The following is a 25,238-nucleotide window of genomic DNA, read 5'->3' as shown; positions in this document are numbered from 1 at the left end:
CATGCACAGTCATAAAAAAAAAAAAATTAGGCACAGAACACCCAACCTGAAAAGGAAAAAGAGGATTTTTTGTGTGTACTAACTGTTGAATCCTTTTCTCAGAATCCGGGTGGGGGACACAAACCATGGCATTGCGATGGGGACCACAGGAGCCAGCACTTAAATTAATATTCTAGCTTCAAGAACTAAGCTCCTCCCGGAAGGAGAAGCAGTGAAGCTGTTGGAAACACAAAACACAACAGCAGCAACCAAGGTCACCAAGGCTGAATGTGAGGAAGGGAATGCAATGTCCCCCAGCTGAATTCAGAGAAATGGATTCAACAGTGAATACACAAAAATCCTCTCTTCTCTTTCATCCAGACTAGGGGACACTGGAACCATGAGATGTTCAACAGCCGCCAGGAGAGGAAACACTGCCAGACCAGAGAACTCACCAGAAAACGATAGAAACGCATGGACGGAAGACCAGGTAGATAGCCCTCCCATCACAGCTGCACCTGGCAGCCAAATGCCAAGCCGACCAGAGGTCCACCACCGCTCTAGTAGAAAGCACCAACACCTGATCCGGTGCAGGTTGCCCCATGACTGAATGGATCCACCATGCATTGGTCTGCATCAATAAAGGCCAACTATGTTACTGAGCAGTGCAGTGAACAAGGAGAATTAGTACGGCGGACAGAAGAAGCCGTGCAAGTACATATGCATGGCCACAGTGCCAGAGATTCCCAGACCCGGAAAGCAGTCGAAGAACCAAAAAACTAAGACAATTTTTGATTCAAGTGAAAGGCTGAAACAACCTTCGACTGGAAAGAAGGAACTGTACACAGTACAGCCCAAGCATCATAAAAGATGAGAAAAGGCAATTTGCAGGACAAAGAAGCCAACGCTGAACCATGCCGAGCCAAGGCAATGACCAAGTCTAATCGACAAACGTGAAGTTCACAGAATACAGCAGCTGAAAAGGAGACCTGCTGAGAGTCAATAAGACTAGAGCAAGATCCCAAAGAGTTACAGGGGGACAAAACAGCAGTTGAACCTGCAACACACCCTGTACTAAATCAACAGAGCTGAAACTGCACTGTTAAAGAAAAAAACTGTAAACCTCAGAAGGAGAAAAATCCTGACTCCAAGAGCCCCACCTCAAAATCCAGGCTGTGAAGACAACCAAGAAAGCTCCTGGTGCAGAAACCGACCCCGTAGCAGAAGAACTGGCCACAATGGAAAACACCCGGGACCTACAGATAGCGGAGAACGTTGGTTTACCAGGACCTGCGTGGCTAGTCCAGAGCCACCAGGATTATTGGCACCTTTTGATTCCGGGTCCACTTGAGGAAACAGTGGAAATATGGGGGGGGGGGGGGGGGGGAATAAAACAGATATGCCTGACTGATGGCCTACAGAACTGACATGGCATCAAACGTGACAACCAGGCCAAAAACCGATGAACCTAGAAGATGTGACAAGAGGCCATGCGGTCTAACCTCTGTCCAAACAAACCTACGGAAGACTGCCTGAAGAAGTGACTGCTCCCCCGGAAGAATAAGGGGCTGCAGTGGAATCAACGCCCCAAGGTTGCACACCCAGTATGACCAACAGCCAGAACACCGGAACAAAAGTCTCCATCCAGGAGAGAATGCGAGTAGTTGAGCAAGGAACCCTTACACTCTGGATGCCACCCTGGAGATTGAAAAAAATGCCACCGCCGTGGCGTTGGCCAATCAAACTGGCCGTCCAGGATAGAATGGATCCCTAAAAGAGCCAGAAATATAGCTCGGAGCTCAAGAACATGATTTGGAAGATTCCCACAGATGGTGACCAAAAGCCCTGAAGGCGAAGTAGAACCAGCACCCCAACTTAGGAGACAGGATTCCGTGGACTCAATGACCCACCTGGGTGACCAAGAATTGGTCCTGAAGTCAATTCTCGGAAACCAGCCCCTATTGTAGTTATTGACAAGCGCCGATGGCCAGAGTGAGAAACTGAGATGAGAGGAACTCAACCCCAACCAACGCGCGAGAATGCCCCACTGGAATCCACGGGGGCTGAAGCGGACGCACTGAACTGTCTCGAAGGTGGAGATTATTGTGCCCCACAATACCACACAAAAACAGAATGCATCAAAAGCACAGTTGTGACCTAACCCCGGAGGACACAGATTCCGACATGAACATTTGCTGTAGACAGGTGTTGAAGACCACCCCCAAGAACAGCAGGCGCTGACAAGGTAACATCTGTGACGTTGCGAAAAGCATAAACCAGGAGTAATCTCAAAGTACCTGTACCATGAGGTGCAGGGGTATACAGAATTGTGAAGCCTGCATGCGAAGGACGTTCAAGCAAGCTATTACCACAATACCGTCAATCCACAGCAGTTTCGCCATCACCACCCTGTTGCTGGGAAAATGCGCGGGGCCAAGCGGCAAGGCCTGAAACTGATAATGACCCGCACGACCACAAACCTGAGAATGACTAGTGGCCTAAATATGAACATGAAGTTCCTAACGTTGAATAAGGCCCAAAAATACATTGGCCTCCACGCATTAGATCCCAGACCAGAGAGATACCATCCACAACTGATCCACTTAACGTCCGGCAGGTAAGGAGTGAAGATTCAGAAGCGTTAAAAAATGCACTGCTTTCGAAAAAAGTACCCTCCAAGCTTTCCCTTGCCCACTTGAACCGGAGTAAGAAACCCCCAAAAATTGACAGCCTGGTCGAATGCCACCATCTTCTACACATCCCTGGGAAAAGCAAACAGTGTGGTGGAGCACCTATGGTGTGTAGTGAAAATGAGCTCTCCTATGCAACTACAGGAAATGATGCCAAGCAACCAGGTGGCAGAAGACGCCTGCATCCACCAGTCCCTGAACCGGAGAAAGCGAACACCTACCCACGACTGGACCAGGTGGGAAGAGACCCTGCCAGATTCAAGTATGCTCAGGAGCAGTGGCTGCCAAGCGGCTGACTGCTCCAGAAAACCTGTCTGTTGGTGCTGAACCCCTCATGACGAAAAATCTGCCTCTGGTGGATTGTCCCCCAGTAGAGACCCCTTCGTTATATGAAGAGCAAAATGCACAAAACCCCCCGCAGACCTTGCTACTTCGGGGTAACAGAAAAAAAGGAGAGTTATGGTAGACTTATCTTTGTTAACTCTTTCTCCCAGTTCCATAGGGTCCACAGGAGAGACAATGAGGTGTAGGTGGTGGTGGGAAGGACCGGGCACCAAACAGTTAAAGCTTTAGGTATTTCAGGATGCTCTAGTCCTTCCCCCCTATACCCTGCTCACAGCTCCATTGACCAATGACGTCAGGGCCAGGCCGGAGCTACCAACATGACGGTGCCTCCATCTTGCTTGAATTTCAAAGGACCTGAGGAAGGAGGGAGACTGGAGGGAAAAGGTACGCAAGCCGAAAGATCCACTTCATTGCAAGGGTGTCCACGAAGGTTGCTTCGGGATCTCTTGTCCTGGACGCATACACGGGAACCTTGTGGTTGTGTCGGGAGGCCATGAGGTCCACATCCGGCAGTCCCCCACTTGTCCACCAGAAACTGTAATACCTCTGGGTGTAGAGCCCACTCAGCGGCGTGCACGTCTTGATGGCTGAGGAAGTCAGTTTCCCAGTTAAGGGTCCTTGGGATGAAAACCTCGGAGATGGCTGGGAGATGGCGTTTGGCCCATTAGAGAATGTGAGCCACTTCCTGCATCGCCAACCGACTGCAAGTGCCTCCCTGATGGATGAAGTAGGCCACTGCGGTGGCGTTGACGGATTAGATCTGGACCGTCTTCCCTAGGGCAGAGACTGCGCTAAAGGGCTCTGTAGACAGCTCGTAGCTCCAGGACGTTGATTAGTGAGAAACTTTCTGCGGGAGTCTAACGGCCCTGAAAAGAGTGTTGTTCGGTCACTGTGCCCTATCCGCGGAGACTGGCATCCGTGGTGAGGAGTACCCAATCCGGGATCCAGAAGGGTCAAACCTTGTACAAGTTTGCTGTCTGAAGCCACCAGGTTACAGATGGATGAACTTCCGGGGAGAGGACCATCTGGGACTTGATCAGATGTGGTAGTCCGTTCCACCTGGATAGGATCTGTTGTTGCAGGGGCCTGGAGTGGGACTAGGCGTATTTCACCAAACAAAATTTGCATGGCCGAGTGGATGGACACTCGTGACTGTGCTGCAACTTGTGTACCCGTTGCTGTGGTGCTGACATTTTATCTGCTGGCAGAAAAATCCTCTGGACCAGAGAGTCCAGGAGAGCTCCCAGATGTATCATCTGTTGCAAAGGCATGAGGGATGACATTTTCCAGCCAGCTGTGTTGCTGCAGGAAGGCAATAGTCAACTGAAGATGGCGGAAGGACCTCCAGAGTGTGTGCAAGGATCAGGAGGTATCCAGGTATGGGAGTATTCTGACCCCCTTACAACGCGACTGTGCCACCATAACCGCCATAATTTTGGTAAAGACCCTGGGAGCAGCAGAAACTGGTAATGCTGCAAAAGGATAGCAAACCACAGGAACTGCTGATCAGAGGGTGCTACAGGTACATGCAGATAAGCATGCTGAATGTCCAGGGATACCATAACATCCCTAGGCTCCATAAACAGGACAATAGAGCAGAGGGTTTCCATACGAAGACAGCAAACCCATGAGAGACTACTTTGTGCACTTGCACTTCTGTGCAAACTTAAGAAGTCGGCCTCCCACCCTGGGATCCCCCATGAGGATTGCTCACCTCGTCAGCCTGGTATATGGACATATGGAAGCCGAGGCCTGCTTGGTGGTGGTTGTAGAGGTCGACTGTCTGAGAAAGTACTGACCTTTAGCTTTGCCTTGAAGGCGAAAGGGCTCAAAGGAGCAAGGCTGAAACTGTGGAGTAGAGGCTGAGGGCAAGAAAGCAGTCTTGGCAGCCGCCAGTGTAGCCACGATTTTGTCCAACTGTGCGCTAAAAAGGATACCTACAGTGTAAGGCAACAACTCCAGGGCCTTCTTGGAATCAATGTACCCTTTCCATGAGTGGAGCAAGAGGATGCGGCGGGCTACCAGTGAAGTGGCAGACTCCCTGGACACCACGAGACCAGTATCCAGAACCTTTTTGTCAGTCTTAACTCACTCCTCTGCCCACCTCCACCTCGTCTCCCTTCCTCACTCTCTGCTCTTAACTTTGCCCCTTACTTCATGTCCAAAACTGACTCCATACGTCAGGACATCACATCAAACCAGACCATCAGCAACCAGCTTCCTCCCATCCCTTACCACCACTCCCCATCCCTCTCACCAACTCTGACATCTTTCTTCCTTGCATCTGGTGAGGAAGCTATGGCCCTCATTCGTTCCTGTCCCCTCACCACCTCCAGTAGCATTCCCAGAAACAGGAGCCACTGAGATGGCTCCAGGTGGGACTTCTGTAGAATGAGAATCCACCCGTGGTGAGACAGATGTTGGACAGTGCGATCTATATGGAGCAGAAGAAGCTCCCTGGAACTCGCTTTTATCAGGAGATCGTCCAGGTAAGGAACTACGTTGACCCCCTGGACTCTGAGCTGAAACATCATTTCCGCCATCACCTTCGTGAACACCCTCGGAGCGGTAGACAAGCCGAAGGGTAACGCCTGGAACTGGTAGTGATCGTTCAGCAGGGCGAACCTCAGATAGGCCTGATGAGGCCAGATTGGGATATGGAGGTAGGAGTCCTTGATATACAGGGACACTAGGAATTCCTGTTCCAGGCCTGCGATCACCGCTCTTAAAGATTCCATCTTGAATTTGAAAACCTTCAGGTAAGGATTCAAGGACTTCAGATTCAAAATGGGTTTCACAGACCTGTCTGGTTTTGGCACTGCTAACAGACTGGAGTAATAACCATGTCCTTGCTGTTGCAGGGGGACTAGACCAACGTTTCGATGGCCAGTAGTAGCGTAACACGCATATTTCCAAAGCTGGTAAGCTTGATTTGAAAAATCGTTGGGGAGTAGCACCGTCGAACTCCAGGTTGTAACCCTGAGAGATAAAGGTCCCTTTCCCAGGCATCCTGGCAGGATCCGTCCAAGATGTGGCTGTAGTGATGTAACCGAGCTCCCACCTCGAGATCCCCTCGGGGTGGATGGGCACCGTCATGCTGAAGTTTTTGCGGAAGCTGAACTGGTGCTCTGTTCCTGAGAGCCGGCAACGGCTAGTTTCTTAGGCTTACCTCTGGTGTCTCGAGCTGCGTTGGAAGCTCCTCTGGCCCTAGATCGAAATCTGGAGGCCCGAAAGGACTGAGTAGACGGTCACGGGTAGGTACGTCTAGCAGGCGGAGCCCTCGAGGGGAGAAACGTGGATTTCCCAGCAGTAGCTTTGGAGATCCATGCGTCCAATTCGCCTCCGAAGAACAATTCCCCTGTGAAGGGAAGAGATTCCACATTACATATGGAGTCAACGTCTGCAATCCACTGACGTAACCATATGGCTCTGCGTGCTGACACAGCCATAGCAGTGGTCATAGCATTAATATTGCCAATCTCTTTAAGGGATTCACAGAGGACTCTTGCCATGTCCTGAATGTGTTTTAGGAAAATTACCGTAGTAACTAAGGTCATATCACACGAGAGACCTTCCTGAATTTGAGTAGCCCAGGAATGAATTGCATGTGTCATCCAGCTACCTGCAATGACCGGTCTTTGAGATACACCTGCAGCAGTGCAGACAGATTTCAGTGTGGTCTCGATTTTCCTATCCCCCGGGTCCTTAACCGTAAAGGAGCACGGAGAAGGGAGTACCGCCTTATTAGAGAGGCGAAAGACCGAAACGTCTACTGCCGGAGATTCTTCCCAGAATTTCCTGCCTTCAGGGGCAAAGGGGTAGGTATGCAAAAACCGTTTGGACACCTGATATTTTTTATCTGAACTTTTCCAGGCTAATTTAAATAAATCATCTAATTCTTTGGAATCAGGAAAAGTGACTGTCAGTTTGTCTTGTGGGAGAAAAAACGACTGCTGATTAGTAGCGTCCTCCAGGGGGAGCTTTAGCACATCCCTTATAGCCAATATGAGGGGTTCAATACCCTGTGTAGGGGTGGAATCCCCAATTCTAGGATCCACATCATCCTGTACATCATCATCAGTATCTGATAGGAGTGCAGGTAAAGCACGTTTATGTGCACCTGTAGTAGACAGGAGGGTATGGGGATCAGCAGCGTTGGCAGCTATATCTGCTACTGCTTGTTGCAGTTCTTGTGTTTTGTTGGCATTTGCAGTGAGTTGAGATGACATATCAGACATCATAGTTTTGATAGCCCCCAGAAAGGAGGGCTTGTGACTCTCTCCCACATTGTCCTCAGCATTTTGTGATGGCTGACTACACTGCTCACATGATATGGAGCCAGATGAGATAGGGGAGAATCTGGCATTACATACACTGCATAACTTCTTTTTCACCATTATAAAATAACAGATATAATACACATACAACACAGACTGATTACAATACAAGCCTGCCCTAACGCATGTGAGAGGACAGGGGCAGATTGGGAACAAAAAGTGGCCCTGGAAAAATTTGTACTAGTGGCCCCGCATGGGCAGCACCAGAGGTGTAAGATCTAGCCATGGGCCATGGCAGCAGCACCCTCCCCCCAAGACTTTCCAGATAGTGGGCATGTCCAGCATCAAGGGGGAAGTTAAAAAGAAATAAAACTAAATATTATGAGCACATTATATGATACACCTTCAGAATTTAGGAAACTATATCATTCTTTAGAAAGATATATTTTCTTGCTTATTACACAAACCATATCCCAATCACTATTCACTCAATCTTATATGTCAGCCAAGCAGGCAGACAGAGCATACACTAGATCATCTGCAATCACAGGCTAAGTGGCCAAGTCATTTTCACATATGCAAATTATTTTGTATCTTATTCATTATGTCTATAAAAAGGACAACATGTCCTCAAACAAAACAAGCCCAGCGGGTGCGTCGGCCCACCGGGGATCTTCCCTGTGAACCCTATGGCCAATCCGCCTCTGTAAGAGGAGACACAGGAAGAGAGGGCAGTAGCACACCCAACGCTGAAGAGCCCCAGTGAGGCAGTCAGTGTGGATAGATAGAACAGTGATACTGTCTATATAATAATTTCCTTCAGAGGAATGATATACTGTGCACCAATAGCAGCTCTCCCCCTCTACACCCTGTACGAGTGATCCAGCGTGTGACCGTTTGGAGGAGCTGTATGAGGCTGCTTATGCAGAGGAAGGCGCCAAAAGCCGCTGAGCCCGCTCTGATGTAGCTCCGCCCCCCCCCGTAATGGCGCTGGAAATACTGATAATATTTATACTGGCCATGTCCAATATACATATTGTAGCCTCACAAAAATGCTTGGTACAGTTACCGCCAGCCAGTCTCACGCAGGTAATACAGCCGGTCCCCCCCAGGAGGGACTCGTACGCCTCATCCGCGCTTCTGCCGCACAATGAACCGGGGGACCCCCCCTAGCAGGGCCCCCGGATTGTACTCACCACTGATTATCACCTTCAGGCAGCGTTAGGGGTGTACGGCGTGCTGCGGTTGCGACAGCCAAGGCACAGTGCCCCGCTGAACAAAACCTCTCAGGATGGTCTTGCAGCGGGGAAGTCGCTCTGCACCTTGTGAGGCCGGTAACCTTCCCCCACCTAACTCCCACGGTGCAGGTATGCTGTTGCCCAAACAGCATACCGAAAAAAAATAAAGTTTTAAAATAAACTGAAGAAAACTCTGGAGCTAGCAGAGTGTGCATCCTCTCCTGAGGGCACTTTTTTCTAAACTACCTGTAGGAGGAGACACAGAGGGGAGGAGTCAGCACACCCAGTTGAAGAAATGTAAAGTGCACTGGCTCCTTTGGACCCGTCTATACTTCATCGTACTAATGTGTTCCCAATATCACTTATGGATGCTAGAGAAAATAAATTGCATATCATAAAATACCATACGTAACAAAACCATATGGACAAGATACAAGCATGTAAATAACATGAAAAATACGTCCCAACAGGGGAATATATAGGACGACACAATGTATCTGTGTGGCAAATGTGCATGAAGGAGTTCTACCAGAAAGTTCGTAGGGAAGCTGCAGGTCTGAAACCACGGGTCAGTCACCAAGCCAAAGGGCCCTCTGAGCTAAGACTGCCATAGTCAAATCTCAGGACCCTGCACAGACCATGTAAAGTCCAGCAAAGAAACCCTGGATGAGTCACCCGGAGCCTTGTGCGACTCAAGTCTCATAGCATGATCCACTCATGCAGAAGCCAATAAAGGTGAATAAGCACCCAAGAGCTCATCCAAAAAAAAAAAAAAAAAATGTAAATAAAAAAGGACTTAAGACAACCTTCAAGCATTCTGTCCAGAAGACCTGTAAAGGACGCTGAGCTCTGAATAGGAAGAGCAGTATGTGCAGTCAAGCGCGCATCCAGGTCATTCACCTTGGGAAGCCACACACAAGTGAGACCAAATCTCTACTGAATGGGGAGAAAACAAAAAACAAAACAAAACAATACGAAACAAACAAAACAAAAAAACCTAACTACAATGCAGCTTCCCCAGAAACGTGCCTACTCTGACAGGCACTTAAATCGCACTGAACTGCTGGGAGTTGCGGAGGGTACGAGCTTAGTTCTTAAAGCTATAGTTTTCATTTAAGCGCCAGCTACTGTGGTCCCCAACGCAATCCCAGGGTTCCAGTGTCCCCCAGCCTGGATGAAAAATAAATATGAAACAAAAAGTATTCTAGTATACGGTCTGCATACAAACACAGGTTTTATTTTCACATGTATTTAGATACCATCAACTGCCATTACAAATACAGGGTCAGGATGTAACACATCCAAGATTTTAAAAGGCATGGAAAATGGCATTCAAATTGGAGTACATAATCTAAAAGTGCAAGGAATACAGTTTATCTTCAGTTGGTTTTGAATATGATATTGTAATTTCTTGGTGTTTAGCAGCCTTTAGTTCATAAATGGTACGGAGAGGTTTGTTTGCCTCACCCTGTACTAGTCAATCATTAATGCTAAATCGCAAGAGGTCTAAGAGGGCATTTACCCACTTCTTTATATTTATTATTAACACTTAATATACATGTATGTCCCTAGTAAAAATAAGAATTTACTTACCGATAATTCTATTTCTCATAGTCCGTAGTGGATGCTGGGGACTCCGTAAGGACCATGGGGAATAGCGGCTCCGCAGGAGACTGGGCACATCTAAAGAAAGCTTTAGGACTAACTGGTGTGCACTGGCTCCTCCCCCTATGACCCTCCTCCAAGCCTCAGTTAGGATACTGTGCCCGGACGAGCGTACACAATAAGGAAGGATTTTGAATCCCGGGTAAGACTCATACCAGCCACACCAATCACACCGTATAACTTGTGATCTGAACCCAGTTAACAGTATGATAACAGAGGAGCCTCTGAAAAGATGGCTCCCAACAATAATAACCCGATTTTTGTAACAATAACTATGTACAAGTATTGCAGACAATCCGCACTTGGGATGGGCGCCCAGCATCCACTACGGACTAGGAGAAATAGAATTATCGGTAAGTAAATTCTTATTTTCTCTAACGTCCTAAGTGGATGCTGGGGACTCCGTAAGGACCATGGGGATTATACCAAAGCTCCCAAACGGGCGGGAGAGTGCGGATGACTCTGCAGCACCGAATGAGAGAACTCCAGGTCCTCCTCAGCCAGGGTATTAAATTTGTAGAATTTAGCAAACGTGTTTGCCCCTGACCAAGTAGCTGCTCGGCAAAGTTGTAAAGCCGAGACCCCTCGGGCAGCCGCCCAAGATGAGCCCACTTTCCTTGTGGAACGGGCTTTTACAGATTTTAGCTGTGGCAGGCCTGCCACAGAATGTGCAAGCTGAATTGTACTACAAATCCAACGAGCAATAGTCTGCTTAGAAGCAGGAGCACCCAGCTTGTTGGGTGCATACAGGATAAACAGCGAGTCAGATTTTCAGACTCCAGACGTCCTGGAAACATATTTTCAGGGCCCTGACAACATCCAGCAACTTGGATTCCTCCAAGTCCCTAGTAGCCGCAGGCACCACAATAGGTTGGTTCAGGTGAAAACGCTGGAACCACCTTAGGGAGAAACTGAGGACGAGTCCTCAATTCCGCCCTGTCCGAATGGAAAATCAGATAAGGGCTTTTACAGGATAAAGCCGCCAATTCTGACACGCGCCTGGCCCAGGCCAGGGCCAACAGCATGACCACTTTCCATGTGAGATATTTTAACTCCACAGATTTAAGTGGTTCAAACCAATGTGACTTTTGGAACCCAAACTACATTGAGATCCCAAATTGCCACTGGAGGCACAAAAGGAGGCTGTATATGCAGTACCCCTTTTACAAACGTCTAAACTTCAGGGACTGAAGCTAGTTCTTTTTTGGAAGAAAATTGACAGGGCCGAAATCTGAACCTTAATGGACCCCAATTTCAGGCCTATAGACACTCCTGTTTGCAGGAAATGTAGGAATCGACCCAGTTGAATTTCCTCCGACGGGCCTTACTGGCCTCGCACTACGCAACATATTTTTGCCAATTGCGGTGATAATGTTTTTGCGGTTACATCCTTCCTGGCTTTAGATCAGGATATGGATGACTTCATCCGGAATGCCTTTTTTCCTTCAGGATCCGGTGTTCAACCGGCATGCCGTCAAACGCAGCCGCGGTAAGTCTTGGAACAGATAGGGTCCTTGCTGGAGCAGGTCCCTTCTTAGAGGTAGAGGCCACGGATCCTCGGTGAGCATCTCTTGAAGTTCCGGTTACCAAGTCCTTCTTGGCCAATCCGGAGCCACGAATATAGTGCTTTCTCCTCTCCATCTTATCAATCTCAGTACCTTGGGTATGAGAGGCAGAGGAGGGAACACATACACTGACTGGTACACCCACGGTGTTACCAGAGCGTCTACAACTATTGCCTGAGGGTCTCTTGACCTGGCGCAATACCTGTCGAGTTTTTTAATCATGTGGACGACTTCTGGGTGAAGTCCCCACTCTCCCGGGTGGAGGTCGTGCTGAGGAAGTCTGCTTCCCAGTTGTCCACTCCCGGAATGAATACTGTTGACAGTGCTATCACACGATTTTCCGCCCAGCGAAGAATCCCTGCAGCTTCTGCCATTGCCCTCCTGCTTCTTGTGCCACCCTGTCTGTTTACGTGGGTGACTGCCATGATGTTGTCCGACTGGATCAACACCGGCTGACCTTGAAGCAGAGGTCTTGCTAAGCTTAGAGCATTGTAAATGGCCCTTAGCTTCAGGATATTTATGTGAAGTGATGTATCCAGGCTTGACCCTAAGCCCTGGATATTCCTTCCCTGTGTGACTGCTCCCCAGCCTCGCAGGCTGGCATCCGTGGTCACCAGGACCCAGTCCTGAATGCCGAATCTGCGGCCCTCTAGAAGATGAGCACTCTGCAACCACCACAGGATGGATACCCTTGTCCTTGGTGACAGGGTTATCCGCTGATGCATCTGAAAATGCGACCCGGACCATTTGTCCAGTAGGTTCCACTGGAAAGTTCTTGCGTGGAATCTAACGAATGGGATTGCTTCGTAGGAAGCCACCATTTTTACCCAGAACCCTTGTGCATTGATGCACTGAGACTTGGTTCGGTTTTAGGAGGTTCCTGACTAGCTCGGATAACTCCCTGGCTTTCTCTTCCGGGAGAAACACCTTTTTTCTGGACTGTGTCCAGGAACATCCCTAGGAAACAGAAGACAAGTCGTCGGAACCAGCTGCGATTTTGGAATATTGAGAATCCAATCGTGCTGCCGCAACACTCCCTGAGATAGTGCTACACCGACTTCCAACTGTTCCCTGGATCTTACCCTTATCAGGGAATCGTCCAAGTAAGGGATAACTAAAATTCCCTTCCTTCGAAGGGATATCATTTCGGCCATTACCTTGGTAAAGACCCGGGGTGCCGTGGACCATCCCTACGGCAGCGTCTGAACTGATAGTGACAGTTCTGTACCATAACCTGAGGTACCCTTGGTGAGAAGGGTAAATTTTGACATGAAGGTAAGCATCCTTGATGTCCCGAGACATCATGTAGTCCCCTTCTTCCAGGTTCGCAATCACTGCTCTGAGTGACTCAATCTTGAATTTGAACCTCTGTATGTAAGTGTTCAAAGATTTTAGATTTAGAATCGGTCTCACCGAGCCGTCTGGCTTCGGTACCACAATAGTGTGGAATAATACCCCGTTCCCTGTTGCAGGAGGGGTACCTTGATTATCACCTGCTGGGAATACAGCTTGTGAATGGCTTCCAAAACTGCCTCCCTGTCAGAGGGAGACGTCGGTAAAGCCGACTTTTGGAAACGGCGAGGGGGAGACGTCTCGAATTCCAATATGTACCCTTGAGATATTACCTGAAGGATCCAGGGGTCTACTTGCGAGTGAGCCCACTGCGCACTGAAATTCATTGAGAACGGGCCCCCACCGTGCCTGAGCTTGTAAGGCCCTAGCATCATACTGAGGGCTTGGCAGAGGCGGGAAAGGGTTTCTGTTCCTGGGAACTGGCTAATCTCTTCAGCCTTTTTCCTCTCCCTCTGTCACGAGCAGAAAAGAGGAACCTTTTGTCCGCTTGCCAACAAAGGACTGCGCCTGATAATACGGCGTCTTATTTTGAGAGGCGACCTGGGGTACAAACGTGGATTTCCCAGTTGTTGCCGTGGCCACCAGGTCTAAAAGACCGACCCCAAATGTCCCCTTTCCAAGGCAGTACTTCCAAATGCCGTTTGGAATCCGCATCACCTGACCATTTTACTGGTAGAATTGGACAACGCACTTATACTTGATGCCAGTCGGCAAATATTCCGCTGTGCATCATGCATATATAGAAATGCATCTTTTAAATGCTCTATAGGCAATAATATACTATCCTTATCTAGGATATCAATATTTCCAGTCAGGGAATCCGACCATGCCAACCCAGCACTGCACCTCCAGGCTGAGGCGATTGCTGGTCGCAGTATAACACCAGTATGTGTGTGAATACATTTTTGGATACCCTCCTGCTTTCTATCAGCAGGATCCTTAAGGGCGGCCATCTCATGAGAGGGTAGAGCCCTTGTTCTTACAAGCGTGTGAGCGCCTTATCCCCCCTAGGGGGTGTTTCCCAACGCACCCTAACCTCTGGCGGGAAAGGGTATACAGCCAATACTTTTTAAGAAATTATCAATTGTTATCGGGGGGAAACCCACGCATCATCACACACCTCATTTTATTTCTCAGATTCAGGAAAACTACAGGTAGTTTTTCCCTCACCGAACATAATACCCCTTTTTGGTGGTACTCGTATTATCAGAAATGTATAAAACATTTTCCATTGTCTCAATCATGTAACGTGTGGCCCTACTGGAAATCACGGTTGTCTCTTCACCGTCGACACAGGAGTCAGTATCCGTGTCGGCGTCTGTATCTGCCATCTGAGGTAACGGGCGCTTTAGAGCCCCTGACGGCCTATGAGACGTCTGGACAGGCACAAGCTGAGTAGCCGGCTGTCTCATGTCAACCACTGTTTTTTTATACAGAGCTGACACTGTCACGTAATTTTCAACAGTACATCCACTCAGGTGTCGACCCCCTAGGTGGTGACATCACTGTTACAGACACTCTGCTCCGTCTCCACATCATTTTTCTCCTCATACACGTCGACACAAACGTACCGACACACAGCACACACACAGGGAATGCTCTGATAGAGGACAGGACCCCACTAGCCCTTTGGGGAGACAGAGGGAGAGTATGCCAGCACACACCAGAGCGCTATATATATATATATATATATACAGGGATAACCTTATATAAGTGTTTTTTCCCTTATAGCTGCTGTATGTTTTAATACTGCGCCTAATTAGTGCCCCCCTCTCTTTTTTTTAACCCTTTCTGTAGTGTAGTGACTGCAGGGAAGAGCCAGGGAGCTTCCCTCCAACTGAGCTGTGAGGGAAAATGGCGCCAGTGTGCTGAGGAGATAGGCTCCGCCCCCTTTTCGGCGGCCTTATCTCCCGTTTTTCTGTATATTCTGGCAGGGGTTAAATGCATCCATATAGCCCAGGAGCTATATGTGATGTATTTTTTGCCATGTAAGGTATTTTTATCATGTTTTATTGCGTCTCAGGGCGCCCCCCCCAGCGCCCTGCACCCTCAGTGACCGGAGTATGAAGTGTGCTGAGAGCAATGGCGCACAGCTGCAGTGCTGTGCGCTACCTTATTGAAGACAGGAACGTCTTCTGCCGCCGATTTTTCCGGACCTCTTCGCTCTTCTGGCTCTGTAAGGGGGCCGGCGGCGCGGCTCCGGGACCCATCCAGGCTGGGCCTGTGATCGTCCCTCTGGAGCTAATGTCCAGTAGCCAAGAAGCCCAATCCACTCTGCACGCAGGTGAGTTCGCTTCTTCTCCCCTTAGTCCCTCGATGCAGTGAGCCTGTTGCCAGCAGGTCTCACTGAAAATAACAAACCTAAACTAAAACTTTCACTAAGAAGCTCAGAAGAGCCCCTAGTGTGCACCCTTCTCGTCGGGCACAGAAATCTAACTGAGGCTTGGAGGAGGGTCATAGGGGGAGGAGCCAGTGCACACCAGTTAGTCCTAAAGCTTTCTTTAGATGTGCCCAGTCTCCTGCGGAGCCGCTATTCCCCATGGTCCTTACGGAGTCCCCAGCATCCACTTAGGACGTTAGAGAAAACTAATTTAAGGGTATGCAAGGAGGTGTAATTAAAGTCGAAAAACATGTACTCACCTAATCCCAAGATTCCAAGGCCATTCACCATAGTGATGTGAGAGTCAGTACCAAGTACACTGTCTGGATAAAAGACTCCTCCTTCCTCCATGACTAATCGGGACAGATACTCCAGATTTACTTGATGTACAGTCCCTGTTTCTGGGGGAATAACAGTGACATTCTGGAAAGCCTTTGAACACCACTGAAAAAAAAAAACCCATGGGATTTTAATACCTACCGGTAAATCCCTTTCTCGTAGTCCATAAGGGATACAGGGGTTCACTTAATACGATGGGGTATAGATGGGTCCAAAGGAGCCAGTGCTCTTTAAATTTCTTCAACTGGGTGTGCTGGCTCCTCCAAGCTATGCCCCCTCCCACAGGCAGTTATAAGTAAAATAGTGCCCGAAGGAAAAAGGACATACTTGAGAGAAGGCACATAACAATCAGTAGTGAGATTCACACACCAGCACACCATAACATAAAACAACCAGCAACGGCTGGAACAAAACAGCAACAGCTGAACAGGTAACTGTTGAAAAAGAAAAACCTGCAGAGAAGTCACCGCACAAAGGCGGGCGCCCAGTATCCCTTATGGACTACGAGAAAGGGATTTACAGATATGAATTAAAATCCCATTTTCTCTGGCATCCATAAGGGATACTGGGGTTCACTTAATACGATGGGGACGTCCCAAAGTATCCAGAATGGGTGGGAACGTGCGGAGACGCCTGCAGTACCGCCTGCCCAAACTGGGTATCCTCTTTGGCCAGGGCATCAAACTTGCCAGGGCAACAAAGGTATGATAATGTCAATTATTATCTTTAAACATAAAGCTATACACTATTATCGTGGAGCCGCTATGGCCGCTAGACCACGTGCTACGCACTTTGTACGCTATTTGCGTACAGAGTCCCGCACGTGGTACGCACTTGGCGTACACACGCTGCGCTGAGTGTACGGAATACACACAGCGGGCGCACACACAGTAGATAACCTTTAAACCTTGTTAATAAAACACAGTAAGAATATGCTTATACTCTAAACCTTAGTAGTCAAATACTGTAATGATATAACGCTTAAAAACCTTAACAATGTGTATGCTGTTTGAGCGATTGAGACGCTAAGAAAGCCCTTTGCAGGAAAGTGAAAACACAACACCAGGTTTGGTTAAAACCACAGCAGCTCTAACACTGCCGTGGATTATTCTAATAAAAGGTAAAACAATACAAGTCATACACTACAAACTAACAAGTAAATCTAAACAGAATAATGGAGAATAATGACTACAGAGAATATACATACATGAGAAATCTTTCGCATGCGCAACCTGAATTCAGTCCTCAGCTATCAGGGAGAAAGCCTTCAGAGTCTTGTGTGACCAAGCCTGCTGCAAGCTCTATTTATTCACTTCATCCAAAACAATACAATGGTCACTGTAATCCCTTTGTCTATTGGACACAGATGTTCATTTACATTACAGGAGAGGTCATAGGTGGAATTGAAAAGGTGGGCTGTGTCTTTCCCCAACTGCTCTAGTGGGTGGTATCCTCCCCCCGCAGACACAGTCAATGTTCATATTCTACTTTTGCACATAACTATACGCAGGAACATGCAATCTTCTAACTAACACCGGAATGTTACTCTCAAAATACCCTACAGCTGGATACTAGACATCAGCTTTCAACCTTTATCTGACCCTTCCTATCATGCAAAGAGGAATCTCTCTGTCCAGGAACTGTTTAAACTAATCATACTCGCTGACATGGTCTAGGGGAATATTAACTACAAAATGCACTATTTGGGTTAAATCTGCTATGATCGAGTCGCACGCTACACGCTCACAAACTCCACCGTAAATACACATCATATGCGCACGAGACGCTAGAGCATCCCCTACGCAACTTGCGGGTATGTGTACGCACGGGGGACCAGGTGCCCGAGCAGCGTGCATGTGCATTAGGGGTTAGTACAAAAGGATATGCATCATGATATTTTTCGACTTTGACAGGTAGCAGCTCGGCATAGTTGCAAGGCCAAGACTCCACGGGCAGCCGCTCAGGAAGACCCCACCGATCTTGTAGAGTGGGCCTTCAGAGACTGTGGAACGGGCAAGGCTGCCTACACAAAGACCTGTTGGATAGTCAACCTAATCCAATGAGCAATGGACTGCTTAGAAGCAGGGCAACCCTTTTTCTGTGCATCATACAGCATGAACAAAGAACCCGTCTTTCTGATCAGAGCCGTTCTCTTGACATAGATCTTCAAGGCCCTCACGGCGGGTGTATTACGGCTGACCGGCGGTCAGGAGACCGCCGGTCAGCTTACTGACGCCGGGATCCCGGCGGGGAGGGGAGAGTGCAGCAAGCCCCTTGCGGGCTCACTGCGCTCGCCACGCTGCGGGCTCGGTGGCGACCTGCGGTCGCCACTGGTTCTATTCCCACTCTATGGGTGTCGTGGACACCCACGAGTGGAAATAGTCCCCGTTGGTCGGCATGCCGACCATCGGGATAGTGAGCAGTCGGGCTGGTGGATGAGGTCATGTGACTGTCGGTCAGCTGACCGGCGGTCACATGAATACCACCCCTCACAGCATCTAACAACTGCTGTCTAGTCCTGAGCTCAGCTCTGTCCTCATCAAAGACCAAGTAGGGACTTTTACACGATAGGGCCCCCAATTCTGAGACACGTCTAGCAGAAGCCATGGCCATCAACATCACCATCTTCCACGTGAGGTACTTGTCCTCTACGGTCATCAAAGGTTCAAACCAGGAGGACTGTAGAAATTCCAACACCACATTCAAGTCCCAGGGTGCTGTGGGCGGCACAAATGGAGGTTGTATGTGGAGAACTCCCTGAAAGAAGGTCTGAACTTCTGTCAACACTGTCAACTTCTTCTGGAAGAAAATTGAGAGAGCTGAAATCTGGACCTTAAGGGAACCCAGACGTAAGCCCTTATCCACACCAGCCTGCAGGAAACGTAAGTACAGGTGGATATGTGCGTTCCTCGCACCAGGAGACATATATCCTCCAGATATGATGATAGTGTTTTGACGTTACAGGTTTTCTGAATCATGATTGCAATAACCTTCTTGGAAAGGCTTTTGCGAACTAGGATGCTCTGCTCAACTTCCAAGCCATCAAACGAAGTCGCCGTAAATCCGGGTAGACGAACGGTCCCTGTTGCAGAAGATCTTTTCTCAGTGGCAGAGGCCAAGGGTCTGTCACGGACATGTCCAGAAGATCTGCATACCACGCCCTCAGAGGCCAATCTGGAGCAATCAGAATTACGTGGACTCTTTGATTCCTGATTCGTTTGAGCACCCTCGGGAGACACGGCATCGGAGGTAACAGGTAGACCAACCGATAAGGCCAAGGAGATGTCTATTGCCCTCGCCTGAGGGTCCCTGGTTCTTGAGCAATACCAGGGAAGCTTCTTGTTGAGTCGAGAACCCAACATGTCTATCTGTGGGCAGCCCCACAAGTCGATGATCTAATGAAACACCTGTTGGTGGAGACCCCACTCTCCCGGGTGGAGATCGTGGCAACTGAGGAAGTCTGCTTCCCAGTTGTCCACCCCCGGAATGAAGAAGGCGGATATCGCTTTTGCGTTTCTTTCTGCTCAGAGGAGTATTTTTAACACCTCTCGCATGCAGGCTCTTTTTGTCCTTCCTTGTCGATTTATGGTAGCCACTGTCGTGGCGTTGTCCGACTGAACTTGGATTACCCGATCCATGAGCAGAGAGGCTTGAAGCAGAGCAGAGCATTGTAGATCGCCTGAAGTTCTAGAACGTTGATTAGAAGAAGGGCTTCGTCGGTTGACCATCTTCCCTGGAACCGAGCCCCTTGGGTGACAACTCCCCATCTTCTCCTCTCAGACTCACATCTGTCGTGAGGAGGATCCAATCCTGAATCCCAAAACTGCGACCTTCCAGTAGGTTGGAGGACTGTAGACACCACAGCAGGGACATCCTGGCCTGAGATGACAGCTGAATTATCCGGTTCATTTGAAGATGTGATCCGGACTACTCGCTCAGGAGATCCAAAAGTTCTGGCATGGAACCTTCCGTATTGAATGGCTTCGTAGGAAGCTACCATCTTTACAACAACTTTATGAAAAGATGAATGGATATCAGAGTAGGTCGTGGGACTAGTCGTATCATCTCCTGAAGTGTTTTTGCTTTGTCCTCTGGGAAGAACACTTTCTGGGCCACAGTATCCAGCCACATTCCCAGGAACAGGAGCCACTGGGTTAGCTCGAAGTGGGAGTTGTGGAAATTGAGGATCCACCCATGGTGTGAGAGAAGTTGGATCATGCGGTTGATATTGAGCAATATAAGCACCATGGATCTTGCTTTTATCAGAAGATCGTCCAGATAAGGGACAATATTGACCCCCTGGACCCGAAGTTGGAACATCATCTCCGTCATCACCTTGGTGAATACCCTCGGGGCTGTGGATAGGCCAAAGGGTAGGGCCTGGAACTGGTAGTGATCATTCAGCAGGGCAAACTGCAGGTAAGCCTGGTGAGGCGGCCAAATGGGGATATGGAGATAAGCCTCCTTTATATCCAGAGAGACCAGGAACTCCCGTTCCTCCAGGCCCGCAATCACTGCTCTCAAGGATTCCATCTTGAACTTGAAAACCTTGAGGTAAGGGTTCAAGGATTTCAGATTCAGAAAGGGCCGTACCAAACCATCCGGTTTCGGCACCACAAACAGGTTGGAGTAGTAGCCCTCTCCATGTTGTGGCAGTGGTAATGGAACAATGGCCTTTGACTTGACCAACTTTAGGATAGCCTGTTGCAGCGTAACCCGTATATCCTCCAAAGCTGGTAATCCTGATTTAAAAAATCGTTGGGGAGGAGTGCTGTCGAACTCCAGCTTGTATCCCTGGGAAATGAGGTCCCTTACCAAGGTATCCTGGCAAGATCCGTCCCAGATGCGACTGAAGAAGTGGTGCAGACAAGCTCCCGCCTCGAGGTCCCCTCGGGATGTGGAGGCACTGTCATGCTGAGGCTTTTGTGGAAACTGCACTGGTTCTTGGGAAACAGCAGCAGCTGGTTTTCTTGACTTACCTCTGGTGCCTCGTGCCGCATTGGAGGCACCTCTGGCTCTTAATCTGAACCTGGTGGTCCGCAAGGACTGGTTGGACAGCCCCTGGTAGGAACGCCTAGCCGGTGGGGCCCATGAGGGGAGAAACGTGGATTCCCTGCAGTGATCTTAGAAATCCATGTATGTGATTCAACCCCGAAGAGACACTCCCCTGAGAAAGGGAGAGACTCCACACTGCGCTTGGAATTTGCTTCCGCAATCCACTGATGCAGCCACAAAGCTCTGCGCGCCGACACTGCCATGGTAGTAGTCCTAGCATTAATAGTGCCTATTTCCTTGAGAGAGTCACACAACACGCGTGCAGTGTCCTAAATGTGTTTGAGGAGGGTCACCGTAGTGACCAGGGGCATATCCCCCGCAAGGCCCTCTTGAATTTGAGTCGCCCAGGTATGGATGGCATGAGACATCCAGCAACCCGCTATCACAGGTCTTTGTGATACGCCAGTCGCTGTGTAAATAGACTTTAGTGTTGTTTCTATTTTCCTGTCCCTAGGGTCTTTAAGCTAAAAAGACCCAGGGGCCAGTAGTACCACCTTCTTAGAGAGGCGGGAGACTGAGACATCAACAGCTGGGGGTTCTTTCCAATGTTTCCTACCTTCTTGTGTAAATTGGAAAGAGCGTAAAAACTTCCTTATAACCTGATATCTTTTATCAGGAGGGATTTTTAATACATCCCTGATAGAAAGAATGAGATGCTCAATACCCTGTGCAGAAGTGGAATCTTCTATATCAGGTTCCAATTCCTCCCTCTCCTCCTGAATATCCTCATCAGACTCTGAGAGTAGAGCAGGCAGCCCACGTTTAAGAGGCCCTGAACTAGTGAGGGGGGCTGTCTTTCATCAGCCTTAGCAGCCAGGTCTGCAACAGCCTGTTGCAGTTGTTGTGTTGTCTGTTTATTAGCATTGATCCGAGATGACATGTCTGTCATCATAGTCTTTATGGCACCGAGCCAGTATGGCTCTTGATCCTACCCCCCCAGTCTCCACACTAATTTGGGAAGACTGACTGCATTGGTCACACGATAGGGAACCAGTGGAAGAAGGGGAGAATCTGGAGTGACAAACCTTGCATACTGCGTGTTTGACTGCGTGTGTGTGTGTCAGCAACACTGACACACACACACACACAGACCAGTACAATAACAAGCCTGCCCTTAATGCGTGTAAGACGGAGACCTAGAGTGAGAGGAGGACAGCACACCCCAGCCTTGCAGACTTAGGAAATCTGCAGGTTGAATATAGTTTTATCACAGTTAAAACCAGATTACTTGTCCTATTCAGGACATTAAATTGTGTACAATAGCGGCTCTCCCCCTTGTAATACACCCCTGTACCAGTTTCCTGTGTATCCCGGAGTGTCTGGAGGAAGGCGCCAAAAAGGACGCTGGTCCCGCTCAGAGGAAGCTCCGCCCCCTGTAATGGCGCCGGAGCTACAGAGAATATTTATACTGGCAAAGCCCTATCATGTGCAAACATCACAGCGGCTGCTAGTTTGCATTACCGCTGTCAGTGTACACAGGTTGGCTAAAGCAGGTCCCCCCCATGGAGGGTCCCGTATGCCGCCCCCGCGTTTTGCCGCAACAAGAACCGAGGGACCCCCCTAGCGGGGGACCCCGGTTTGTACTCACCACTGACGTCACCTTCAGGCTTTGTTAGGGGTGTGCGGTGTGCTGCGATTGCGACTGCCAAGGCGCAGTGCCCCGCGGAACTAACAACCTCTCAGGACGGTGGTCCTGCAGTGGGGAAGCAGATGTGACACCTTACAGAGGCCGGTGACCGTCCACCCCTACCTTCCACGGTGCAGGTATACTGTTGTGAAGAAAAATCCTCTGGAGCTCCTAGAGCGTGCATCCTCTCCTGAAGGCACTTTTTTGTAAACTGCCTCTGGGAGGAGCCATAGCGGGAAGGAGCCAGCACACCCGGATGAAGAAATTTAAAGTGCACTGGCTCCTTTGGACCCCTTCTATACCCCATCGCATTAAGAACCCCAGTATCCCTTATGGATGCCATAGAAAAGAAATACATACACACTGGTAATTGTAGATACTATTTTGTTAAGCCAATCTTAGGGGGAAAATTTATTATAGCGTCACTGATCTTATAGCGGCACTCATCTTAGATATAGCAGTGCCAATATGGACAGGGGTGCCCATTATGTACCTCATGCATGGGGGAGAAACGATATAGCGCACATAACATGTGCCGATACCACTTCTCCCCCATAACGACAAATAATACATTTACACCTTTGACACAAGAACATTATAAGAAGAAAATATGCAGAAATTAGAAGCCAGAAGTTACTTACATAAAATGTTAATTTAATACATTGATCATATTAAGAGGATACTCGCACCTGAAGTTGGACCCTGATTTACTCCTGAGTTATGCAATTGCTTCTCTATGGTAATAAAGTAACCAAGAAGCAACTCCCATTATCTCTTGCTCAGTTTCTCTCAAGTCTCCTTGTTTTATTTTGGCACTTCTAACATTTAGAGATACCATTTTTGATAACTATTGTAAAGATGTATGGTGTGATGCAGATCAATAGTTTCCAGCCAATGCTTGCGACAAAATGGAGCTCATCTAGGGTTAGTCAACTCAGCAAAGGGGCAGCTCTGCACCTTGGCAAAACCATGCTGCGCCTGAGGTGGGGCAAATTAAAACCGTTGAACATCAGAGGGGTTGCATAGTAGATCAAGTGTAAACTGCAGTTATAAATACTGGGACGCTTAATTTGTGTGCTACGTACATTTGACCCAAGCTCTATACGAGGCCCAGTGTTTTTGCATTACCTTGAAAAACTGAAGCCTCTCTTTATTCCTGTTAAATTCGATCTCAAGACTTTTCAAAGCAGCTTCTGGTCTATAATAGGAAGGACCAGAAATAGAGTTATAAAACAGAGTAAAAAGGTAAAAGCACAGCAAAAAAACAACAAAAAACAAACACAATACTGCAAATTAAATTCATCAAGACCCTTACTCTGGGATTGGTTGCAAATGGAAAGGACATAACATTGGGGTATTTTCAATCTGTTCCCGAGAGTTCCTGCTTGATGCTCTTGAATCGCAGGCTCCTTTACAGCCACTTTGTCCTCTACACTGGGTTTTAGACGGTACTGATTTAGCAGGAGACAGCTTGGAAGGCGGTCGATGTAGGTCAATAAAGGCTGCACCAGGGACACTCTGTGCAGCACTGCTGTGAGGAAAAAACCAATGTGACTCCTCTTATAGAAGTTCGAATGATTCAGGTAATTAAAACATAGAATAGTGATACATGCTTGAAACCTACTGTAGCTGAACTATTTCTGAACCTCTAACATAGCCTTGCAATGGAATGTATTTACCATCAGAACATAAGTGAATTATGTACTCTTGGATTGGACATCCATTCAGGACGCAGATGAATCAATGTATCAATATACCAAACTGAGGATGTTACCTTTTCAGTTACAAGCTGATTTATTGTAATTTTCCTACAGGAAGATCATATTATTCCTTTGTGGCAATTGTTAAGGTACAATGGTACTAGACTGTGTAGGGTCAGAAGCAGCTTCTGAAACTTGCTATGTACCTCGGCACCGAGCTCCAATGCATCACTGGAAATAAGTGGTGGCCATTACAAAAATCAGGATTTTGGTACTTACCGATAAATCCCTTTCTCCGATTCCACAGGGGCCACTGGAGTGTAGTTACAATGGGGAGATAGTAGGTGGTATTGGTAGCTGGCACTTTAAAAATTCTCACACTGTGGCTAGCTCCTCCCCTACTATCTCCCCTCCAAGCCAGTCTACGTTAAACTGTGCCCGAGGAGAGCTGTAATAAACAAACCGTAAGGTAGAGGAGGTTAACGACGCCCTGTAAACCAGGCGAACACAAACTAAACCTGGAACAGAACCTGACAAAAAACCAGGCTAGCCTGAACCCAACAAGCAGTCATATGGTGATCTGCAATCGTTAATCAAACAAAAATCAGGAGAAACAGCGCTGGGCGGGCGTCCAGTGGCCCCTGTGGAATCGGAGAAAGGGATTTATCGGTAAGTACCAAAATCCTGATTTCTCCTTCATCCACTAGGGGCCACTGGAGTGTAGTTACAATGGGGACGTCCCAGAGCTCCCAAAAAACGGGTGGGAAAGCGCTGAGAGTCCTGTAAAAACTGCTCGGCCAAACAGTGATGCAGAGGCCGTAAAAGTGTCAAACTTGTAGAATTTGACAAAACGAATGTCGGTTTGACCAAGTAGCCGCCCGACAAAATATTCATGGAGACCCCGCGGGCGGCTGCCCACGAAGGTCTTACAATGCGCGTAAAGCGCGCTGAAATGGAAAACGGAGGTTCCCTAGTAACCGCCAAGAAGACTGTCTGATGATCAGATGTATCCAACTGTCCAGCAT

General features: G+C 48.4%; 1 protein-coding gene across 5 annotated transcripts in view; it reads right to left on the bottom strand.

Moving 5' to 3' along the window:
- IREB2 (iron responsive element binding protein 2) overlaps positions 1-25,238 on the bottom strand; it is a 271,408-nt gene that overhangs the window by 154,541 nt on the left and 91,629 nt on the right. For 3 of the 5 annotated variants that reach the window (XM_063926565.1, XM_063926564.1, XM_063926562.1), the window contains exons 6-8: positions 23,829-24,044; positions 23,642-23,711; positions 15,753-15,936 (exon numbers count right to left, since the gene is read on the bottom strand). In XM_063926565.1, the coding sequence (XP_063782635.1) occupies positions 15,753-15,936; positions 23,642-23,711; positions 23,829-24,044 (470 nt within the window). The remainder of the gene's footprint in view (positions 1-15,752; positions 15,937-23,641; positions 23,712-23,828; positions 24,045-25,238) is intronic. The other 2 variants (XM_063926563.1, XM_063926566.1) reach the window with 2 other exon arrangements.

The sequence above is a fragment of the Pseudophryne corroboree genome, chromosome 6 (assembly GCF_028390025.1).
Source record: "Pseudophryne corroboree isolate aPseCor3 chromosome 6, aPseCor3.hap2, whole genome shotgun sequence".
NCBI classification, from domain to species: Eukaryota; Metazoa; Chordata; class Amphibia; order Anura; family Myobatrachidae; genus Pseudophryne; species Pseudophryne corroboree.
Note: the sequence above shows the minus strand (reverse complement) of the source record. Positions and strands in the feature narration are given on the sequence as shown.